This window comes from Lontra canadensis, unplaced genomic scaffold (genome assembly GCF_010015895.1).
Source record: "Lontra canadensis isolate GAN:19392208 unplaced genomic scaffold, GSC_riverotter_1.0 scaffold88, whole genome shotgun sequence".
In the NCBI taxonomy this organism is placed as follows: Eukaryota; Metazoa; Chordata; class Mammalia; order Carnivora; family Mustelidae; genus Lontra; species Lontra canadensis.
The window spans coordinates 4674657-4698343 of NW_022631082.1; the positions used below are offsets into that span (position 1 = coordinate 4674657).

General features: G+C 42.2%; 2 protein-coding genes across 3 annotated transcripts; one reads left to right on the plus strand and one right to left on the minus strand.

Moving 5' to 3' along the window:
- The first annotated feature begins 7236 nt into the window (after positions 1–7236).
- Positions 7237–8168, plus strand: LOC116883044 (olfactory receptor 7D4-like). Its single transcript, XM_032883911.1, is given in 2 exon segments — positions 7237–7435; positions 7438–8168. Coding segments are annotated over 2 exon segments (930 nt in total).
- A 3623-nt stretch (positions 8169–11791) lies between these two features.
- On the minus strand, positions 11792–13905 carry LOC116883051 (olfactory receptor 18-like). Of its 2 annotated transcripts, XM_032883922.1 has the most exons (2): positions 13890–13905; positions 11792–12720 (listed from the first exon to the last, which is right to left on the minus strand). In XM_032883922.1, exons 1-2 carry the CDS (start codon positions 13897–13899, stop codon positions 11792–11794), a joined length of 939 nt encoding a protein of 312 aa, XP_032739813.1. In that variant the 5' UTR covers positions 13900–13905. The 2 variants fall into 2 exon arrangements, with proteins under 2 accessions (XP_032739813.1, XP_032739812.1); XM_032883921.1 differs by lacking the exon at positions 13890–13905 and having other exon boundaries at positions 11792–12736.
- Between the last annotated feature and the right edge of the window lie 9782 nt (positions 13906–23687).

Below are 23687 nucleotides of genomic sequence, written 5' to 3' on the forward strand. Positions count from 1 at the left end.
CGGGACTTACCATCTCAGGGTCACCCCTACATGGAGGTGCCAAGGATCCCCCGAGGCTGGGGCAATTCGATTTCCAGGGGCTCATCATGTGACACTGAGGGCATGGCCTAGTAGGCACTTTGGGATTAGGGCATTGACGGGCCCAGTGTCCTCTGGCTCCGCATTTGAAGCAGGTCCCCAGAGGGATACAGTTTCCCCTCTGTTGTCCCCCAGAACCTGCCGGCCTCAGGGCTGCTACCAGGGCTTGGGTCTGCAGTTGGACTTTCTGTTGGAGTCTGGCTTGGCACTTAAGTTCCGCTGCCTCCTCTCGGGAGTTAAAGACGTTAAATGCCATTTTCACCAGATCAGAAATGGGAGTTTGAGGGCCCTCCTCCGCTTTCTTTAATTTTTTCCAAATGTCGGCAGCTGACTGAGAAATAAAGTGGGTAGCTAAAATAGTCGCTCCTGCCAGGGAGGCCGGGTCTAGGCCAGTATATTGTGTCAGCGCCTCAGTAAGTCTGTTTAGAAATATGGCTGGGTTTTCATTGGGTTCCTGAATGATTTCCCTAAATTTATCATGACTGACCACCTTGTTGGAGGCTGCCTGCATGACGCCAATGAGGCACTCGACCATGCTGTCGCGGCACCGGTGGCCGTCTTGGCCATTCTGATAGTCCCTTCCGGGTTCTATAGCTGAGACCGCCTGAGCGCCAATGGGCAGGGTGGCATCAGTGAAATGGACCTGATCAGCATGTTCTCAGGCAGCAGCCTGAATGCACTCCCTCTCCTCTGTAGTGAGGGTGGTGGTTTGGACCACATGTAGGTCGTGCCAGGTAAGGTCATAGGCCTGGACCAGATATTGGAATTCCTTTATATAGTTATCGGGGATGGCTGAAAAGGAGATGTGAGGGGAGAGTTGGTGGGGGCAATACCAGGATGGGAAGGGGTAAGTTTTTTCAGGAGTTGGGATAGGAGTTGGGAGGGGTAGGGGTAAACGAGGACACCGGTTCAAAAAGCCTGAACATAAGGGACCTTGGCCCATCTGCCTTGGTGTCTGCTGAGGTTAGCTAGGTCTGTGAGAATTTGGTAATCAAAAGTGCCTTCTGGAGGCCATTGGGATTGATTGTCTAATTGGTACTGTGGCCATGCAATGGTACAGTAATGTATGAGACATTGCCTTCACAGGTCCTGGTCCAGTTCCAGGGTCTTAATGTTAGCCAATAGGCACCCTAGGGGTGACTTGGGGTCGAATTTGGATTGGGAGGTCCCCATGATTCCTTGCCGGGCAATCTGAGGGTTGGAGGAAGGAGTCCCCTCGTCCAGCACTGGGTTGCGGAGAGACAGTGCCGACTGCTGCAAAATTAGCACGTCTCCCAATTCCCGGAGTCTTGGAGGTCTCCTGGTGACCGGCAGGGTCCGCCCTGACACGGCCGTGATTAGGACAGGGCTTTCTGGAGAGACTTGGAATCAGGGAAAACTCACCACGGCTTCAGAAGTGGCATTCAGAGAGACAGGTCCAGGTGTGAGTAGGAAGAGGAGAGCCTCCTCACCAGGGTGTGGGCTCTATCTCCTCCCGGGTTTGGGCACCAAATGTAAGGTTTTACAGGTGAGATAAACATGACACCAGGTGAGATAGGCACAAGGCAAGGTTTATTAAAGGCGCCCTCAGGCGAGGTTCCATGACTCAGGAGAGGAGAGTCAGGGAAGTCGCACCCAGGAAGGGGTTGAGTGAGCTTTTATTGGGCCAAGGCCAGGTGGGGGCTCATAACCATATTTGGTAAGGTTAGAGGTTGGGGGTTGGAAAGTCCAAAGTGGCTGGTTTCTGTTTCTCCCATAAGTTTTGGTTTACTCAAGATGACGTGTCCTTGACAGATGTCCTTCTGGAGGGAAAGTCCTGGTTAAAGGGAAGATGGCGGTCTGGCGGCCATTTTATTGTTTCTCCTGCATTCCCAGGGCCGCCGACCTAACCTATCTAACAACTTTTAGAGAATTTGCTACTTCGACCCAAATTGTTCTTTGAAAAACTCATCAGACCCTCTCTCAAGGCATTAGCCAGTGACCTTTTCTTACTACCCTGGCTCATTCACATTTTAACTCGGGGATCTCACATAGTACCAGACCCAGGTCGTTTAGTAAAGATTTGACTAATTAATTAATTAGTGACACATCTAGATTCAAAGCCCCTACCAAAATCTTTCACATCCACTTACCTGACACCCTGACTCTTTGCCTCTTCAGTATTTTTCCTAAGGACTAACAAAGTGCAGAGGTCATTGGGACTTTCCGGGATCTGTTGTTCAGTGTCTTGGGACAGTGTTTCCTCAAATGTCTGATTATTTGGCTTTTAAACGTAGATTCTCAAGATCCATCAGTTCCAAGTCCAGATATATACCCTTGAAAACTGAGGGCAGAAACTCAAATTGATTCTTGCCAATGTTCCTACCAGCATTAGCATTATGGTATGAACAATAGCTAAAAGATGAAAACAGATGAATGGATAAAAGGAATGGGATATATACATACAATGAAATATTATTCAGCCTTAAAGGGACTGAAATTCTGATATATGTTGCAACATGGTTGAATCTCAAAAACATTATGCTAAATGAGATAAGCCAGACACAAAAAGATAAGTGCTGAATGATTCCACTTTCATGCGGTACCTAGAATAAACAAAGTCACAGAGACAGAAAATAGAACAGAGGTTTCCAAGGGTTGGGGTGGTGGGGGGAGGAGGAAGAGGAATTGTTGTTCAATGGAGACAGAGTTTCTATTTGGGATGATGATAAAGTTCTGGGAATGGTGTGTGGTGTGATGATTGTATAATATTGTGAATGTTCTTAATGCTACAGAATTGTACATTTAAAAATGCATAAAATGGTAAATTTTGTCATATATATTATTGTGGACATGTATGTATATCCACAATAATATATATATTAGATATATAATATATATCCATAATAAAAATATAAACAAAAATAAAATAAAGTAAAATTGTTGTAATTTTTTTTCATAGTAGATTCTTAGCCTCTTTTCCTGGAGATACTGAATGGGTAAGTCTGGAGTAAGGTGGGAAGCTATACATTAACACTAGATCCAGATGATACTTTTGATAAAGCTTACCTTTTGAAACATTGCTCTAGGGAACTGTTCCCAGAAGATTGTCCTAGAGACCACCAAATTTAGAACTTGTGAAAAATCCAAATTATCAGACCCAAACCCAGACCTACGGAGACAGAAACTTGGAGATGAAACCCAGAAATATTTTTAAACAAGTACTCAAGCTCATCTTGGTGCAGGCTAAAGTTTGAGAACCATTACTTAGTGACTCCTGGGACCCTTCACCCCTCAACCATCTGCTTAACATGAATACTACAAGTCATTTGTCCCCAAGAGGAGACCTAAGAAAGACTGAAGAGATTCTTCCAAGAGAAAAAGGACCCAGGAGAGAGGAGTCACAGCCGGCCCCAGTGTTACTCTCCCAGGGCATAGGAATTGGCAGGTGAGAGACCCTTTCTCCTGTGGGGTCTCTGCCTTTGAGGAGTCAAACTGATCAGAGAATGGAAAATCTATTGATCAATTTGTCTAACAAGTTTCAGAGGGGATTCAGTCCCCAGGGCCACAAAACCTGTAACACACTGACTTATAGTCACTAAGGCCCATGTAGCACTTTCAAGACACACAAGCCTTCTCTAGGAGAAATCAGTCAGGCCCTGTATAACATGCCTGCTCTGTATTTCTTCTCTTTTGGGAAACAAATCTTTCTTCACTACCCACCCTCCATGAGAGAACAAGATTCAGGAGAGTTGGCCCCTGTGGTGAGCCCACTTTGCCAAGCATGCACAGCCTAGTAAGTGTTGTGGGAAATAGGGAAAAGAGGTGTTTGGATATAAAGGGCATTGACTACTGTTAAGCATATGGCAGGGACATCATGTGATATCTGTGCAGGAGCTCTAGTGGCCAGTTGCTTCGGAGGGTGAATGGGTACACTCCTTGTTCAAAGTTGCTGTTGTGAGTGAGTTTTTACTTTGGTTGCATGTTATTTGGATGGGTGATTGATGGTGATTATAGGGATGAGGAGGAAGAGGCAGATCACCCACTCTTGGATACCATAGGACTTTCCAGAACCACACTGTGTAGTGACACTGTTACCAGTTGGAGGTGTACCAATGGATGCCTCCAGGTACTAACAGACTTTTACCATGAGGTATTGATTTGTTTTCTCCTACCTGGTTCCAAAACTCCAGAGCCTCCACCTTCACTCAGCCTAGACAAATCCTTTCTGAATCCTTCTTTGCCACCTTCATTTGTTGGGGAACACCTCCTGTTTCTTCAAAAGGACCTGTCCTTCTTCTTTCTTCACCCTCATCTGTGTTTCTTATAGAGATTTTCAAGAGTGAAGAGTCCATGTTCCCTGGTATCCAAGGTTATGGTATATGAAGACGCAGGGTGGATAAGGGGGGAAAGAGAAGCACACAGGAAGATCCAACATCCAGTCCCCCCTTGACATTCTACCCTTTTTCTCTGGGAACATCCTGGGAGACACTGAAACTTGCAAGTCCCTATCTCATAGTTCCTGTGATTGCACTTGGGTATCAGGTCTCATCCTTAAGTAGGGACATGGACTCATTAACAAGACATTGGACTAATTTATTCACCTCTTCAGGCCTTTGTTCTCTTCCTAAAACAAGTGGGTTTGTCCCTTCAACATTAATGATGTGATGATTCCCAGCCCTATTTCCTTTTGCCTGCCTTAAATCTAACTTTAACTCCAGGCACCAGGGAAAATTGTGATACAGATCATGTTACTCCTTTGTCACATGCCCTACATGACCCCTATCCTTTATCCATTGTTTTTTTCAAGGTTCCCAGAGATGTGGTCCCTGTTCATCTCCAACCTCATTCTTCACTGTTCCCATGTCCCACTTTTGTTCTTCAGCACATCGCTGAGAGCACTTTGTCCTATGCTGCTTTTTGTGTATGGACATTTTCCCTTGCTGCCTTCTGTGCCAGATAAACCCAGACTCAATCATCAACCTAGACAACTCCTTGCCCAGGGATCTCTTCCTCCAGGAATGCCCCCCTGACTCCATCACTTCAGACTAAATTTGGGGCTCCTTTCTGTACTTCACTTTGCAGACTGCCTTTATCTTAGCATTTAACTCACTGTATTACAATGTTAGGTGTCTACATCCATTAATGTCCCTGGGAGGTGGGGTTCCTCAGGACAAAACCACATCATTAATCGTTTTATCCCCAACAGCTAACACTTAGCCTGTCCCAAAGACGCCCTTCTTGCTCTGGACACTAGAAACAGAAAACAAACATGTATTTGGTACATGCATAAAGGGGAAAGTATAAATGACAAGTGGTTGTATCCTCCACTTTTAATTTCTAACCTCTGGCCCTAAGATAAAATGTTTCTGATGTGTGGGAAACTCTTCTTAAGATGAATGCTATTCCTCATTCCCATCACTCATTTGAATCACAGTCCAGCCCCTATAGGAAATGAAATTGTTTTCCTCGATTCTAATCCAGTTGATGATGTTAATGCACACAACATACTCCAGGAAATAACCAGAATTGTGGGCATTTCCTGTGCACTCTCTGACATACTGCTCAACAGAACAGATTAGAAGGCAAGAAAGTAAGCCACACTTACTAGGGGTCAAGGGAATCTTTTACAAGCTCTCATACTTGAAAGATGAGTCATGATCCTCTCACCAGCGCTCAGCAGAGGTGATTGCAAACTGCTCACCCCACCAAGGGTCCGAACAAAGATGTTCATTCATAGTTAAACAATTTGCCTCTGATGTGATCATTTTTATCATTCCAGAGACACTATCTGCTTTGGGGTTTTTGTGAGTTTTCTTTTTTTGAGATAAAATTGGCATGTAACATTATATTAGCTTCAGGTGTACACCATAATGATTCAATATATTGCACATATAGGGGTGCCTCAGCGGCTCCGTTGGTCAAGAGTCTGCCTTCGGTTCAGGTCATGATCCCAAGGGTCCTGGGATTGAGCCCCACATCAGGCTCCCTGCTTGGTGGGAGCCTGCTTCATTCTCTCCCTCTGGCGCTCCCCTTGCCTGTGCTCAATCTCTCTCTCTCTCTCTCTCTCTCTCTCTCTCAATCTCTCTGGCAAATAATTAAGTAAAATTATAATCTATATAAATATATATATATAATATAGCATATATAATATTTGATGAATTAGCAAAATAATTCCAGTTAACATCTGCCACTACACAGTTACAAAAAAAAATTTCCTTGTGGAAAACTTTTTTAAGACTTTGTTTCTTTATTTGACAGAAAGAGTGAGAGCACAAGCAGGGGGAATTGTAGGCAGAGGGAGAGGGAGAAGTAGGTTCCCCACTGAGCAAGGAGCCGGATGCAGGACTTGATTCCAGGATCCTGGGATCACGAACTGAGCCAAAGGCAGACGCTTCACTGATGGAGCCACCCACTGAGTGATGAACACCACTGAGGATATGACTCAAAATTCTGTTTGTGACCTTAGTATTATTTTATCTTACAGTACTGAAATGGTTGAAACCTTGATACCTATGTTTTCATTAGACATTTTCACCAATATTTAAGTTCACAGATGAAAGATATTTTGTCAAGCAATAATAATGTCCAGGAAGCATCTGGCTCTGTCCCTCCCTGCAGGATGTTGATGGCTCCTGGTACACTAAGCGTTAAGAATTTGTTCATGTGGTTTATCATTTGGTAAAAACATTCTCTTTTTCTTCCTTTCTTTATTATTGAAGAGTAAACCTACATTCTACTCATCCTGAAATAGTCTATCCAGATATTTGAGAGACTCTCAAATATTCTCACCTCTGAGACATATGTATCTGATCCTTTTTTGGGTTCCAGACAAGTTGGATAATCCAGATTAAGTTACTGAGGTTCACCGGGCCTCATGTTCCACATTTGTTTTAGAGAGAGTTTGGACCATTTTATCGCTAAGGTCTAACATGGTTCTTAACTTTTTAGATTTGATGGTTCTAGATATATAGGATAAATGAGTGTCCCAGAGGCCAATGGACAGGGGTTGATCAACATTATTAACTGTTGCATGTAATGAATAACAGAATGTAGGATTCCTAAACTTTGTAATGTTAAGGCTATTATGCACCATACTTCCCTTCAAGAAATAAAAATAGTAGAGAGATTCTGTAGTCTATCTAGTGCCTATTTCTTGGTCATTCCCTGCTTCTTTCATCTAGCTGATGAGTTGGCAACATGGAAGCAAGAAATCAAACAAGTGCATCAGAATTTTTACTCCTGGGATTTTCCCAAGACTCAGTGCCTCAACCCCTTCTCTGTGGTCTGTTCTTGTCCATGTACCTGGTCACCGTGCTTGGGAACCTGCTCATCATCCTGGCCATCAGCTGTGACTCCCACCTCCACACCCCCATGTACTTCTTCCTCTCCAACTTGTCCTTGCTGACATAAGTTTCATCTCCACCACGGTCCCTAAGATGCTGATGAACATCCAAACACGGAGCAAATCCATCACCTATGCAGGCTGCATCACCCAGATGTATTTTTTTATGGTTTTTGGAGGTATGGACACGTTTCTCCTCACTGTGATGGCCTATGACCGGTTTGTGGCCATCTGCCACCCCTTGCACTACCCAGTCATCATGAACCCACAGCTCTGTGGCCTCCTGGTTCTCATGTCCTGGTTCATCAGCTTGTCATACCCCCTGACCCAGAGTCTGTTGATACTTCAGCTTTCCTTCTGCACCAACCGGGTAATTCCACACTTTTACTGTGAACTTGCTAAGGCCCTCACGCTTGCCTGCTCAGACACATTGGTCAATCGTATCCTGCTATATATCATAACTAGCCTTCTTGGCATCATTCCCTTCTCTGGGATCCTTTTCTCCTATACCCGTATCACCTCCTCAATCCTGAGAATCCCATCAACTAATGGGAAGTACAAGGCATTTTCTACCTGTGCATCTCACCTGTCTGTGGTTTCTTTATTCTATGGGACAGGCCTTGGTGTGTATCTCAGTTCTGATGCATCTTCCTGGAGGGGCATGATTGCCTCGGTGATGTACACTGTGGTCACCCCAATGCTGAACCCCTTCGTCTACAGCCTACGGAACAGGGACCTCAAAGGGGCTCTACAAAAAGTTTTGGGGAGAACAATCTACATTCAGTGATGTGAATGCTCGTGCTGGGTTTTTGAACTGACAGGAACAGCAGCCCTTGGCTAATGAAATCCTGCCTCTTGGTGACATTGAGTTTTACTTCTCACCCATCCTTCATAAGTGACTTTGCTCAGAATTGCTTAGTGAGTACTTTTTCTGATGTACCTTAACCTCTTATGTTGACTGCTCTGTTTTCCTCACTCCAACTCTCCACATCCCCTCCTTTTACATTCCTATTACTACACCTCAGCTTGGATTTCCAATCTAGCAGCCACTTTAAGTACCAAATCAGAATAGTTGCATAAGAATTAAGAAGTAGTGCATTTTATCAGTAACTATTGCTAGTTCCTTTACTAAGCACCTTTGGTGTGCCAGGCTGCAGTAGGTGTCTGGAACACAGGAGTGAAGTGGAAAAAAAGAAGACAAAAATCTTTGCCCTCATAAAGCATAAATCCAGGATCTCAGTTTCTCTGATTACATTATAAGTCCAAAGAGACTATATACACTGATGGGTAAATTATTTATTTTGTTATTAGTAAGTTTGAACTTTTCTCCATATGCTTATTGAGTGCATTTCTAAACAACTCTGAGTTTGGGTTTCCAGAGTCCTTCAGCTTTTCAGTGGGTGCCTCCCTGCTGCCCCAGGGAGACACTGAATGAATGAATGCTCCCATTGCTCTTCTCCTTGCCTTGAAATTTCCCTTTCCTGAACTAAGTGTTGGGTTTGTAATTCAAAGAATATTATGGGCCATTTCAACTACCTTGGAACTGTTTTTAAATTTTCTCAAATAAATGTTATTAGTAACAAGGTGTCCCACACAGAGTTCCTTGTGAAGCAGACAATTAGACAATGATTAGCACACAGGATGTTTACCAGGCAGTGCTCCTGGAATCAACAACTGGGCAAGGGCAAATGTGTAGTAAGGAATTTGGCCTCATCTAAAGAGAGATAAGGCTTTGTCCCAGCTCCCAGGGGTAACTTTTAAACACTTGAAATTTCCTAGTGATCTGGAGTGATTGACTATTCATGGAGGGCCTCATAGACCACAACTCATAGTTTATGCTAATGAAATGGCTCAGGATGGAGGTTGTCCATGCCAAAGAGACCAGCCATGTGATGAAAAGGCTGGAGTTTTGGGGAAAGAGATATCAGCCCAGCCTTAGGAGGGAGGCTGGAAATTGAGCTCAGCCATATAGGCCATATTTCAACTAATCATATCTATGTAGCAAAGCCTCAATAAAAATTTTAGACACTGGAACTCAGATGAACTACCTGGTTGGTAACAGTCTTTGAGTATTGTCACAGATATCGTCCCAGGAAAAGGTAACGGATCTGAACTCCAAGGAAAGAAGATAACAAAAGGCTTCACATATGGGATGTTCTAGACCTTGTATTATGTGTATCTTCCTTTGGCTGAATCTAATTTGTATCTTTTTGCTGTAATAAAACTGCAATCATAGTATACTGCTTCTTGAGTTCTATGAGTTATTCTAGTTCATCATCAAATCTGAGGTAGTCCTCTCAGTTTGAATCATTCTAGCAAATTATCGAATGTGAAAAAGTTCCCAAATTTGTATTCAACTGGTCTGATGTGAGAGTGGACCTTGAGATCCCTGAACTTGTGGCTGGTGTGAGAGGGGAGGGCAATCTTGTGGTCGGCAAATTTTTTGCAACAAGGAATTACATTGGAAAAAGTCAAGCCAAACTGACGTCCATCAAAGACCTCTGAAAACGAGCAGGGAGCTCTGGAGGTAAGAGGATGTCTTAAAGTTGGCTGGAATTAGGGCAAAGGGTACAAATGTTTACACCCCCACATCAAACAGTTATCAGATGTGGGTTGCCTCAAGAAGGAGGCATGACCTTGCTGAGGCAGATCCCTATAGGGGTTGAATTCCGAGGGTTGAGGAACGCCCAACATTTGAAGCAACATGTCTCTTATTTCTGACAGGAGATCTTTGTTGTCATTGTGGTTGTTGTTTTTAAGATTTTATTTATTTATTTGACAGACAGAGATTACAAGCAGACAGAGAGGCAGGCAGAGAGAAGAAGTGAAGCAAACTCCCATCTGAGCAGAGAGCCCAATGTGGGGCTGGATCCCAGTACCCTGGGATCACGACCCCAGCCAAAGGCAGATGCTTTAACCCATGAGCCACCTAGGTGCCCCTGTTGTTGTTTTTAATTGTGGAAAAAATAACATAAAATTTACCACCTTAACCACTTTTAAGTGTATAGATCAGTAGTAGTAAGGACATTCACAACCATCACTACCATCCATATCTAGAACTTTTCTACCATCCCAAAATGAAACTGTCCCATTAAACACTAATGCCCCTTTTCCCTACCCCAGCTCCTGGCTCCCACCATTCTACTCTCTGTCTCTGTGAATTTGACTACTATACTCCTCTTATATAAGTGGAAGTATACAGTATTTATCCCTTTGTGTCTAGTTATATAATGTAACTGGGGAGAAATTAGATGGAATAGGAAGGACAATCATCAGGAAAATTAGGATCACCTCTGTTCTGGTAGTTTCTCTCCCATCTATTCCTTGGGAATTGTACACCCCAGTTTTCCTAGGGAAGTTCCAGGAAACTTGATAACTCTTTATTCAAACTCAATATTAATAGTGTCTCATTTCAGCTTCAGAAGGAAATTCAGTGGTTATCCTATTCACTCAGAAATATGATAAAGATGGGACTCTGGGAGGCCTAGTCAGTTGAGCATCTGATTCTTTTTTTTTTAATTTTTTTTATTCATTTATTTGACAGATAGAGATCACAAGCAGACAGAGAGGCAGGCAGAGAGAGAGGAGGAAGCAGGCTCCCCGCCGAGCAGAAAGCCCAATGCGGGGCTCGATCCCAGGACTCTGGGATCATGACCTGAGCCGAAGGCAGAGGCTTTAACCCACTGAGCCTCCCAGGCGCCCCGAGCATCTGATTCTTTATCTCAGCTTGGGTCTTGATCTCAGGGTCGTAGTTCAAGCCCCATGTTGGACTCCATGCTGGGTGTGAAGCCTACTTTAAAAAAAATCTGATCAAGATCATTAAGGCACAGAAATGTATTAGATGTTTTGAACCTTAAGGTAGAATTAGATCCTCCTAACAAATGAGGGTGGGGCAGAATCATAGGAAAATAACAAGATGGGGCACCTGGGTGTCTCAGATATTTACTCTGCCTTTGGCTCAGGTCACGATCAAGCCCCATGATGGGCTCCCACCTCAACAGGGAGCCTGCATCTCTCTCTGCCTCTCCCCCTGCTTGGGCTGTTTCTCTCAAATGAATAGGTAAAATATCTTTTTAAAAAGGAAAAAAACAAGAGAGGGAGAGTTATGATTATTTTGCAATGATAGAAAGAAGACTGCTCATGACCAAGAGTCCTGGGCAATGCATAAAAAAAGTGAGAGGAGTACATACATACACATAATCCTGCAGCAACTATGATTTAAGTGGAGAGTCCAAAATAATCCCCCATTTCCATTAGAGCTATGCTAACAGGAATAGTTGTATAAGCAAAAAGCAGAGATCCATATGGGTATATATACCATGTGGCTGCAGATTCAGAATTTCTTGATGTTGTTGATTCCGTGCATGTTCCAGTTCTATGAACCCAGAAAGATTAACACAAATGCTGATATTAGACTGTTCTGCTGATTGTCCCCCACAGTGCCCTCTTGATGTCCTTGTTCCTCAGGGTGTAGATGAAGGGGTTCAGCATAGGAGTGACCACAGTGTACATCACCGAGGTCACTGCACCCTTCCTGAGGGAGGAGGAGATGGATGAACTGAGGTACACTCCAATGGCTGTTCCATAAAACAAGCAAACAACCAACAGGTGGGAGCTACAGGTAGAAAAGGCTTTGTACTTCCCACCTGTGGATGGGACTCTCAGAATGGAGGAAACAATTCGTGTATAAGAACAAAGGATCCCTGAGAGGGGAACACCACCAAAGATGGCACCAAGAAAATACATTAGTATGGTGTGGATGGAGGTATCAGAGCAGGCAAGGTAGAAGAGTTGAGGTGCATCACATAAGAAATGATGAATTTCCACATTTGTGCAGAAGGTGAGTTGGGACACCAACAAACAATGAATCTGAGAGTCCAAAACGCTACCGAAAAATGACATCAGGACCAATAAGCCACAGAGGCATGGGTTCATGATGACTGAATAATTCAGGGGGTGACAAATGGCCACAAACCGGTCATAGGCCATCACAGCCAGAAGCAGACTGTCCAAACATCCAAACAGGAAAAAAAAGGACACCTGAGTTAGGCAGCCTGCATAGGTGATAGACTTGCTGTGTGTTTGAATGTTCACCAGCATCTTGGGGATTGTCGTGCTGCTGAAACCAATATCAGCCAAGGACAGGTTGGAGAGGAAGAAGTACATGGGCGTGTGGAGGTGGGAGTCAGAGCTGACAGCCAGGATGATGAGCAGGTTCCCAAGCAAGGTGACCAAGTACATGGACAGGAACAGCCCAAAGAGAATGGGCTCCAGTTCTGGATCATCTGAGAGGCCCAGGAGAAGGAACTCTGAGACAGCTGTTAGATTCTGTGGTTCCACGCAGGTGGGACACTTCTCAAATAGAAGAGAGTATTGAATAAACAAAACAAGTGCAGAGACACCCAGCTAAATGCGCCTATTTTGATCCAAGCAATTCGCACTTGCCCAGCATACATCCACTACCTTCAGCAACATTTCTCAATTGTAAACTCTTCTTAGAACTCTTTCCTTACTGGTGTCTGAGCTATTTACCTGTTTCTATATATACCCACTATGAAGACATTGAGCAAAAGAATGTTAGAGAAACATACAAATGTACAAACATGGAAATACCTAATTATACTTGGCTTCAGAACTCATGTTTGTTGCCAGTAAAAATTGAGTTTTCTTGCTTTCCCTGGATGATCCCGTTTCCCAGCATTTCAGCTGCCCAAAGACAAACACTGTCATGAATGTGGTAGATACATTTCCTTTCAATGTTTCCATAATATTAGTACTGATTTATGCAGCCATAAACAGTTTTCTTAAAAACTTACTTAATACTATAATAATACACATATTTTTTCCTGAGTTCTCACTTACTGCAACAATGTTTTAAGTGTCTGTGAAGTACATACATCTATTTCAAGCACTTCAGAAGTGGCATAATATTACCCGAAAGATGAACTTTATTATCTCTTAATTTATTACTACAATATTCACTTTTTAAAAAAATATTTATTTATTCTGAGACACACAGAGAAAGAGACTACAAGCAGAAGGAGGTAGAGGGAAAAGGAGAACCTTAGGCTGCCTTCACACTGAGCACAGAGCCCGATGAGGGGCTCCATCTCAGGAGTCTGAGATCATGACCTGAGCCAAAATCAAGAGTTGGACATTTAACTGACTGAGCCACCCAGGTGTCCCTTATTACAATATTCCTAATAAAAATCTTGTTCCCACCTCCATATTACACAAATGAGAATTTCTAAAATATATGCATAAAAGATGATAACATTGTGAAAAATCAATATGTACAATTTTACTATTAATTATCCTTTTGTTTTCCGAATGGAAAGTATAGACAAAATGAACTTCATGCTTTTATTATCAAGGTATAGAATCAGAAAGATCCCCGAAGTCTGTGTTCCAATGGTCTTTCCATGATAAACCCACAGTAAAATACCTATCTTGGATAAGGAATAATATTTTTATATCACAGATTTCAAAAATAGGCTGCAAAATGCATTACTATTCATAGAAAATCTTATGACCTATAATATTCATGTAGTAAAGCCCCAGTCAACCACTTATCCCAATTCCCTAATTCACAGATAAACTCACAGAATCCCAAGACAAGAAATTGTTGATCCTGTTTCTGTTTGCTCATCTGGAACTAAAGCATGTTTGAAAAGAAAGCAACCATTCTACACTGGTGGAGTGCACAGAGCCCTGGGATGGGAATCATACGGAACATGGAGTATATGTCAACATCCCAACCTCTCCGTGCTGTTATCCTCCATCTAGAAATGGGGAGAACATCAACCATATAAAGATACATGTGGCCCCTAAAAGAAGTTTGCACTTAATAAATACTCATTCATGGTTTGTAAATCAGAATTTACATTATTATTATTGGAATGGTGGGGTTATTGGTGAAACCCAATCCTAAGAAAGGTTTAATGACTTTCACTTTATTATTGATCAGGTAGAAGCCTATCATGTCCCAGGAAATTCACTCAAGAATGCATGGAAATGCATGGGTGCCTGGGTGACTCCATTGGTTAAGTGTCCAACTCTTTTTTTTTAAACATTTATTTATTTATTTGATAGAGATCACAAGTAGGCAGAGAGGCAGGCAGAGAAAGAAGGGGAAGCAGGCTCCCCGCTGAGCAGAGAGCCCGACTTGGGGCTGGATCCCAGGTCCCTGGGATCACAACCCAAGCCGAAAGCAGAGGCTTTAACCCACTGAGCCACCCAGGTGCCCCTAAGTGTCCAACTCTTGATTTTGCCTCAGGTTATGATCTCAGGTGTGAGAAATCAAGTTTGGCCCCCACTGCCTCTCCCTCTCTTAAAAAAAAAAAAAAGAAAGAAAGAAAGAAGAAAGAAAAAGAGAGGGTCAAAATGGTAAAATGTGTCTCAGTTAAGTGCAGTAAGATTTGCCTCCCTTTCTCTTTTTCATCTTTATGGAAATCTCCAGTAATTTTCAAATGAAGAGTCTATTAAGTGGAAAATGATAGGTCTCTTAGAAAATCTGTGGCATAGATACAGATAAGCACTGTTTTATATTTCATCTAGATCTGTGAAACATCATTGGAAGGAAGCAAAGTACCCAGTGCAGGGAACCCATGCTGTCTATGCCCTGTTTCTGAGAACCAAAGAAGGGTCCATTCAATATTTAACAGAGATCACTGGTGCTCTTGCAGCCCACACTGTGCCAAGCAAAGTATAAGCTCTGTGAAATGACTGTGATTCAGTTGCTTCCCTCCAAACACTCAGTATCTACCTGCATAGGGACAAAAAAAGAGTTCTTTCAGGATCTAGGGAAAACTGAACCTTCTGATCACAGGATATTTTAGGTGGATAGATGGTGCTTAGCCTTGATAATGACAATAACAACCACAACAATACCTAAAATTTACCTTATCCTTACTATATGCATCTGACATATTTAGTCACATGTTAGGTGCTCATCTTAATTCTTGCTCAGTACAGTTGTAGAAACTGGCTCAAAGACATTAAGAACTCGCCCAGTGTCATATAGATGAAGGTAGAGGAAATAAGATTCAGAATTAAGTGGTGGGTCTCTGAGGTGCGTGAACTGACTTGTTTGTTCTGTTTCCCTGCACTCCAGAGAGTTTCAGCAGAAGTCCAGAGGTCTTTTCCAAAATTGCTAAGATAATCTTGCAACAGTTTTTTATCTCCTAAGAATGGAATCTAACATATTGACCCCATATCTCCCTTAGAGATCAAGAGGGCCTAAATTTTAGGAATGGGGGAGAAAGTGGAATATGAAGCAAAATCTGAGAGCTGAGGCGAGAAAGAGAGCTGCCCTGAATTGTCATGAGCTGACTCTTTATGATCCCTACCTTCAACTCAGCCATCTTTTCTACAGTTGATGCAGCAGGTGACAATAACTGCTCTCTGGTGTCTTCTAGCATGAACAGCCAAACAGGAAGAGCAGAGAGAGGGGAGGTCTTTGCCTGGAGTAACAGGAAAGAGAGGTGAGAATTGGATAGGCAGGAGAGAAGACTGTCTGGGTAGCCTGTGAACAGTCTTGCTGTCTGCATTCAAACCTGAATTCATGCCCTGTCAGCCCCAGGATCTGGCAAAATTTTAAAAGCTTCTGCATAGTAAAGGAAGCAATCAACAACACTAAAAGGCAACTATGGAATAGGAGACAATATTTGCAAATGCCATATCTGATAAAGGGTTAGTATCCAAAATATGCCAAGAAACTATGACACTCAACACCCCAAAAACAAATAATCCAATTAAAACATGAACAGAAGGCATGAATAGATAATTTTCCAAAGAAGACATACAGATGGCCAACATTGCTCATCATCAGGGAAATGCTAATCAAAACTACAATAAGATATTACTAAAAAAATAATAAAATAAAAATAAAAATAAAAAATAAAAAGATATTACTTCACACCTGTCAGAGTGGCTAAATTCAGCAATACAAGAAACAAAAATTGGTGAAGAAGTGGAGAAAAAGGAACACTCATGTTCTGTTAGCAGGAATGCAAACTGGTAGAGCCATTCTGGAAAACAGTATGGAGGTTCCTCAGAAAGTTAAAAATAGAACTAGCCTATGATCCAGTAACTGCACTACTGGGTATTTAAAAGACAAAATAATACTGATCCATGGGGCACCTGAGTGGCTCTATCGTTAGGCATCTGCCTTGTGCTCTGGTCATGATCTCTGAGTCCTGAGATCAAGTCCTGCCTCAGGCTTCCCGCTCAGCAGGAAGCCTACTTCTCTCTCTCCCACTCCCCGTGCTTGTGTTCCCTCTCTTGCTATCTCTCTCTCTCTCTCTGACAAATAAATATAATCTTTCTTTAAAAAAAATACTGATTCAAAGGGATACATGCACACTGATATTCATAGCAACATTATCAACAACAGTGTTGTTGGGAATCTGTTGGGAAACAGCCCAAGTGTCCATCGACTGACGAATGGATAAGGAAGATGTGCTGTATGTATACAATCGAATACTAGTCAGCCATCAAAGGAATGAGATTTGCAATGGAGCTAGAGAATATTATACTAAGCAAAAGAAGTCAGTCAGAAAAAGACTAACTACTACCATATGATTTCACTCATATGTGGAATTTAAGAAACAAAACAAACTAGCAAAGGAGGTGGGGGAAGAGAGAGAGAGAGGAAAACCAAGAGACAGACTCCTAACAAACTGATGGTTACCAGAGGGGAGGTGGGTGAGGGATGGGTGAAATAGGTGAAGGGATTGAGGAGGAACTTGTTCTGATGATCACTGGGTGATGTCTGGAAGTGTTGAATCAACATATTGTAAAACTGAAACTAATAGTACACCATATGTTAACTAACTTCAATTTATTTTTTTATTATGTTAGTCACCATGTACTACATCACTATTTTTAATGTAATGTCCCATGATTCATTGTTTGCATATAACACGCAGTTCTCTGTGAAATACATGCCCTCCTTAATATCTACCACCAGGCTATCCCATCCACCCATTCCCCTCCCCTCTAAAACCCTCAGGGTGTTTCCTAGAGTCCATAGTCTCTCAAGATTCCAACACCCTCTTTTTTTTCCCGTCCTTCTCCTAACTGGAATTCAAATAAAAACTTTTTTAAAAGGTGAGTTGAACACAAAAATAAATAAATAAAATCTGGAAGTGAAAAAAAATATTGTGCTCCTATCCTTAACTCTGAAATGATCATAATACATGTTGCTGTCTTTCCAGGGTGGTAATGCAGATAAAAGTTTGCAAACTATGTAGAAAATTCATCTCAGTGTCTGGCACATGGAGTCCCAAGCTAATGGTTTGCAACATTGTGTTTACTGATATCATTTCCATCCTCACCATTATCATCACCTTCATGATCATTTGGAGGACTTCGGGAGCAGTTAAAAAGGACCTATTTCCTGTTCTGATGGGAAGATGCCCAGGAGAAATAGAACTAGCAAGAGACAAAAATAGAAATCTAAGTAAGAGTGCTAGGGTCCCTGCCAGAACCAACAACACTAGGTCTTCATAGGGCTTTGAGTTGAATCTTTGCATTTTGGTCCCCTCCTGTCTGGCTATCCCAACTGTCCTAGTGGTCTGATGAGGAGGGAACAATGCTCTCCCTGTCGCTGCTGCATTCAGTCACCCCCACTGTACTTCCTACTCACTAGTCTGTACTGTGTCTCTGCTGGAGGAGGATGGAGGATTGCAGAGCTGGCTGCCGTTCCCCTGTCTTTAGCTGGGTGAGGACTGAGGCTTTGTTTCCAAGACTGCCAGGAAGACAGATTCTGGTATGGGTGTCCTCAAGCAGATGGCTCCGGGAGGAGGAGACACATGTATGGAGCCCACTGACCTGGCACTGATGACTAAAAGGCTGGAAAGCACAGGCTGATTGTTTACAGTTGAGGGCTCAAAGCACTTGGCACATAATTAGTCAGATTGGTCCATGTTCTCCCAATCTCTAAGGACTTGCTATTATTAATTGATGGAGAAAAGTGAATGTACTGGGTCGGCAGTAGTATCTAGACCCCCTCCTCTTCTCAGGAAGAAGCTGACTTCTATTCCTCATTTCTGACTTCCAAGTTACTTATCTCATCGTAAAACTCAGACGCATTTTTTTCAACTACAGAGAGCAACATATGACTTTTATATCTGTACAGCCACTGACCTAATCTTGTAATTTAGAGAGAATTTGGTCTTCTATACCAGGAATGTTATTGTATTTCTGTTTTCTCAGTTAAAATATATGTCTCTAAGGAGAACTTTCTGTTTTTCTTTCTATACTCCTGGTTTGGAGTTTGGAATTTATGCATTGGAGATGTATGTTTTTTTGCTGTTTTGAGAGACAGCTCAGGTTTTAATTATTCTATTCAGTGATGTGTGTTATTATATTAGACAATTGTTTATTTTTACATACTTATCTCGTGACTTGATCACTTGCTTAAATACTTCAGGGGTTCCCAGAGATCTCTACATTCAAAATGTGGATGATCTCAAGGCTTGGCTGGAAGACAAACTCAGAGTTTGATTTCTCATTAACTGATGTGAAGGAAACTTCGGTCTTTACCCAATTAAATTGAGTGTGTAAGAAATTGTGCTTATGTAGGTGTACATAAATGACAGAGGAAAATTTTAGAGAGCCCAAATGACCAAATGACAGGAGTATAGTGGATTGGAAAAGGAGGTGTGAGTGTTGAGATGTTTTAGAATTCTTGAACTGGAGGAAAATCGTATTAAATTGAAGTCACTTGACTTCAGGAAGAGCCCATCCAATACTAAGTTCATTGTCATTGAAGTTGGCAGCCTATTTGCTCAGTGTAAAGACAGAGCAAATTAAAGCAGTTATTAGAGAGCATTTCCAAAAGCCCAGATTGCTACCTCAGAAACTATGTGCAGCATCTGTAAAGGAAAGACTGGTATGTACATGGGTTCCTGGATGTGTAGCAGAAGATGGAAGGACCCAAAGATGACTGATCATGAGAGAAGAAAGCATGGTGACAAAGTGGAATCCTAGTGAGGGGGGTTACTAGTGAAAGGAAAGATCTCTCCTTTGCTGAGGACATGGTCCTTCACTATCCTTGAGTAATGAAAATGAGGATCAGAGTTAAATTTATCCATAATAACAGAGGTGACTTAATCTACAGGCACAATTAGAACCACACAGCCACTGGAAATATCACCACTACTTGAAACCTCAACTGTGTACCCTTGACCAAGAGATATCATTACAATCACCTTTTTAAAAAAGATTTTATTTATTTATTTGTCACAGAGAGAGATCACAAAGAAGCAAAGAGGCAGGCAGAGAGAGAGGGAAGCAGGCTCCCTGCTGAGCAGAGAGCCCGACATGGGGCTCGATCCCAGGACCCTGAGATCATGACCTGAGCCAAAGGCAGAGGCTTAACCCTCTGAGTCACCCAGGTGCCCCTACAGTCACCTTTTTATCCTGAGCTCACTCTGCAATCTCCCCATTGCATCTCACTCACAATCTAGATTTATTCCCTATATTATGATATGTCAGTCAGAGTTCAATCAAGAAAAGAGAAACCACACTAGTTATTACAATGAAACTAATTTTAGTATACATATGATTAAATGCTTTTGTGATAGGCACAAAAAAAATATGGTAACAGAGCCATAACTGTCCAATATAGTGACAACATCACAGGCAAAGAGGCATGGGGAAAAGATTGGGCATTAGTGCTTGTGATCTTTATTACCATTATTAGAAGAATTTAAGGAGAAGCCAGATGGAAAATCAGAGCAGCAGTTTAAAGATTCCCAGCCCCTACCACAGCATCACAACTTCAAGTATAGAAGGGTAAGTTTGGAACAGAAAAAAATAGCTTAATTATCCAGCCCAATGAACCAGTTGTAGAGTGTGGCCAGTAAAGATAAGTAAAAAAATATTACCAAGAATATGAGGGGAAAAACCACATTGGCTATTGTTATAGAAAACTCTTTCATATCTCCTCCTTTCTGATCTCTGATCACTTTGAGATGTTCAGGGTTTGACCATGAAGAACAAACACATGCAAGTTATTTTTGGATGAAAGTTCTGACAAAATTCAAGACTCCTCCACCTTGGCTGCACATTAGATTGGCCTGGGGTGCTGTTAAAAAATTGATCAAGTGGGCTGCCTGGGTGGCTCAGTGGGTTAAGCCTCTGCCTTCAGCTCGGGTCATGATCTCAGGGTCCTGGGATCAAGTTCCGCATCAGGCTCTCTGCTGGGCAGGGAGCCTGCTTCCTCCTCTCTCTCTCTCTCTCTCTCTCTCTCTCTGCTTGCCCCTCTGCCTACTTGGGATCTCTCTCTGTCAAATAAATAAAATCTTTTTAAAAAAATCGATCAAGTGTGGAGAAATGGGAACCCTCCTGCATTGTTGGTGGGAATGCAAGCTAGTGCAACCACTCTGGAAAACACCATGGAGGTTCCTCAAAAAGTTGAAAATAGAGCTACCTTATGACCCAGCAATTACACTACTGGGCATTTACCCTAAAGATACAAACATAGTGATCCGAAAGGGCACTTGCACCCGAATGTTTATAGCAGCAATGTCCACAATAGCCAAACTATGGAAAGAACCAAGATGTCCATCAACAGATGAATGGATAAAGAAGTGGTATATATATACAATGGAAGACTATGCAGCCATCAAAAGAAATGAAATCTTGCCATTTGCGATGATGTGGATGGAACAAGAGGGTATTATGCTTAGCAAAATAGGTCAATCGGAGAAAGACAATTATCATATATGATCTCCCTGATATGATATGATATGATATGAAGTGGAGATGCAATGGCAGGGGGGCGGGTGTTGGGGGGTAGGAAAAGAATAAATGAAACAAGATGGGATCAGGAGGGAGACAAACCACAAAAGACTCTTAATCTCACAAAACAAACTGAGGGTTGCTGGTGGGAGGGGGGTAAGGAGAGGGTGGTGGGGTTATGGACATTGGGGAGGGTATGTGCTATGGTGAGGGCTGTGAAGTGTGTAAACGTGGCGATTCACAGACCTGTACCCCTGGGGCTAATAATACATTATATATTTATAAAAAAATTTTTTAAAAACTGGGTGTGGTACAAAAACAATGAATACTGCTACACTGAAAAGAAATTTAAAAAAAAAAGAACTTCCTTAGCTATTCGGGGTCTCTTCTGGTTCCATACAAATTTTTGGATTATTTGCTCCATCTCTTTGAAAAATACCGGTGGATCACTTCTTGGCCTTTTGGCTAAGATCAAGTGAAAAATACCGGTGGAATTTTGATCAGAATGGCATTAGAAGTATAGATTGCTCTAGGCAGTATAGACATTTTAACAATGTTTATTCTTCCGATCCAAGAGCATGGAATGGTCTTCCAACTTTTTGTGTCTTCTTCAATTTCTTTCATGAGTGTTCTGTAGTTCCTCGAGTACAGATCCTTTACCTCTTTGGTTAGGTTTATTCCCAGGTATCTTATGGTTCTTGGTGCTATAGCAAATGGAATTGATTCTCTAATTTCCCTTTCTGTATTTTTATTGTTAGTGTATAAGAAAGCCACTGATTTCTGTACGTTGACTTTGTATCCTGCCACGTTACTGAATTGCTGTATGAGTTCTAGTAGTTTGGGGGTGGAGTCTTTTGGGTTTTCCATATAAAGAATCATGTCATCTGCAAAGAGAGAGAGTTTGACTGGGGACATCACGTTACCTGATTTCAAGCTTTACTACAAAGCTGTGATCACCAAGACAGCATGGTACTGGCATAAAAACAGACACATAGACCAGTGGAACATAGTAGAGAGCCCAGATATGGACCCTCAACTCTATGGTCAAATAATCTTCGACAAAACAGGAAAAAATATACAGTGGAAAAAAGACAGTCTCTTCAATAAATGGTGCTGGGAAAACTGGACAGCTATATGTAGAAGAATGAAACTCGACCATTCTCTTATACCGTACACAAAGATAAACTCAAAATGGATAAAAGACCTCAATGTGAGACAGGAATCCATCAGAATCCTAGAGGAGAACATATGCAGTAATCTCTTCGATATCAGCCACAGCAACTTCTTTCAAGATATGTCTCCAAAGGCAAAGGAAACAAAAGCCAAAATAAACTTTTGGGACTTCATCAAAATCAAAAGCTTCTGCACAGCAAAGGAAACAGTCAACAAAACAAAGAGGCAACCCACGGAATGGGAGAAGATATTTGCAAATGACAGTAGAGACAAAAGTTTGATATCCAGGATCTATAAAGAACTCCTCAAACTCAACACACACAAAACAGATAATCATATCAAAACATGGGCAGAAGATGTGAACAGACACTTCTCCAATGAAGACATAGAAATGGCTATCAGACACATGAAAAAATGTTCATCATCACTAGACATCAGGGAGATTCAAATTAAAACCACCTTGAGATACCACCTTTACACCAGTTAGAATGGCCAAAATTAGCAAGACAGGAAACAACGTGTGTTGGAGGGGATGTGGAGAAAGGGGAACCCTCTTCCACTATTGGTGGGAATGCAAGTTGGTGCAGCCACTTTGGAGAACAGTGTGGAGATTCCTCAAGAAATTAAAAACAGAGCTTCCCTATGACCCTGCAATTGCACTACTGGGTATTTACCCCAAAGATACAGATGGAGTGAAAAGAAGGGCCATCTGTACCCCAATGTTCATAGCAGCAATGGCCACGGTCGCCAAACTGTGGAAAGAACCAAGATGCCCTTCAATGGACGAATGGATAAGGAAGATGTGGTCCATATACACTATGCAGTATTATGCCTCCATCAGAAAGGATGAATACCCAACTTTTGTAGCAACATGGACGGGACTGGAAGAGATTATGCTGAGTGAAATAAGTCAAGCAGAGAGAGTCAATTATCATATGGTTTCACTTATTTGTGGAGCATAACAAATAGCATGGAGGACAAGGGGAGTTAGAGAGGAGAAGGGAATTGGGGGAAATTGGAAGGGGAGGTGAACCATGAGAGACTATGGACTCTGAAAAACAATCTGAGGTGTTTGAAGAGGTGGGGGGTGGGAGGTTGGGGGAACTAGGTGGTGGGTATTAGAGAGGGCACGGATTGCATGGAGCACAGGGTGTGGTACAAAAACAATGAATACTGTTATGCTGAAAAAAAAAAAAAGAACTTCCATAGGAAAGGCAAGGCAGGGCAGGGTGAAGAGTTTAGGAATAGCTAGTTGGAATAATTTGGTGGGCTTTGGGAATATGGGTGGGTGGTCCTTGTTGCCTGGGACCTGGCCCTGGGATGATGAAGGCAGAAGACTATTCTCTTCTGGGGTCATGAGCAGATAGAGGGTTGATTAATTTGC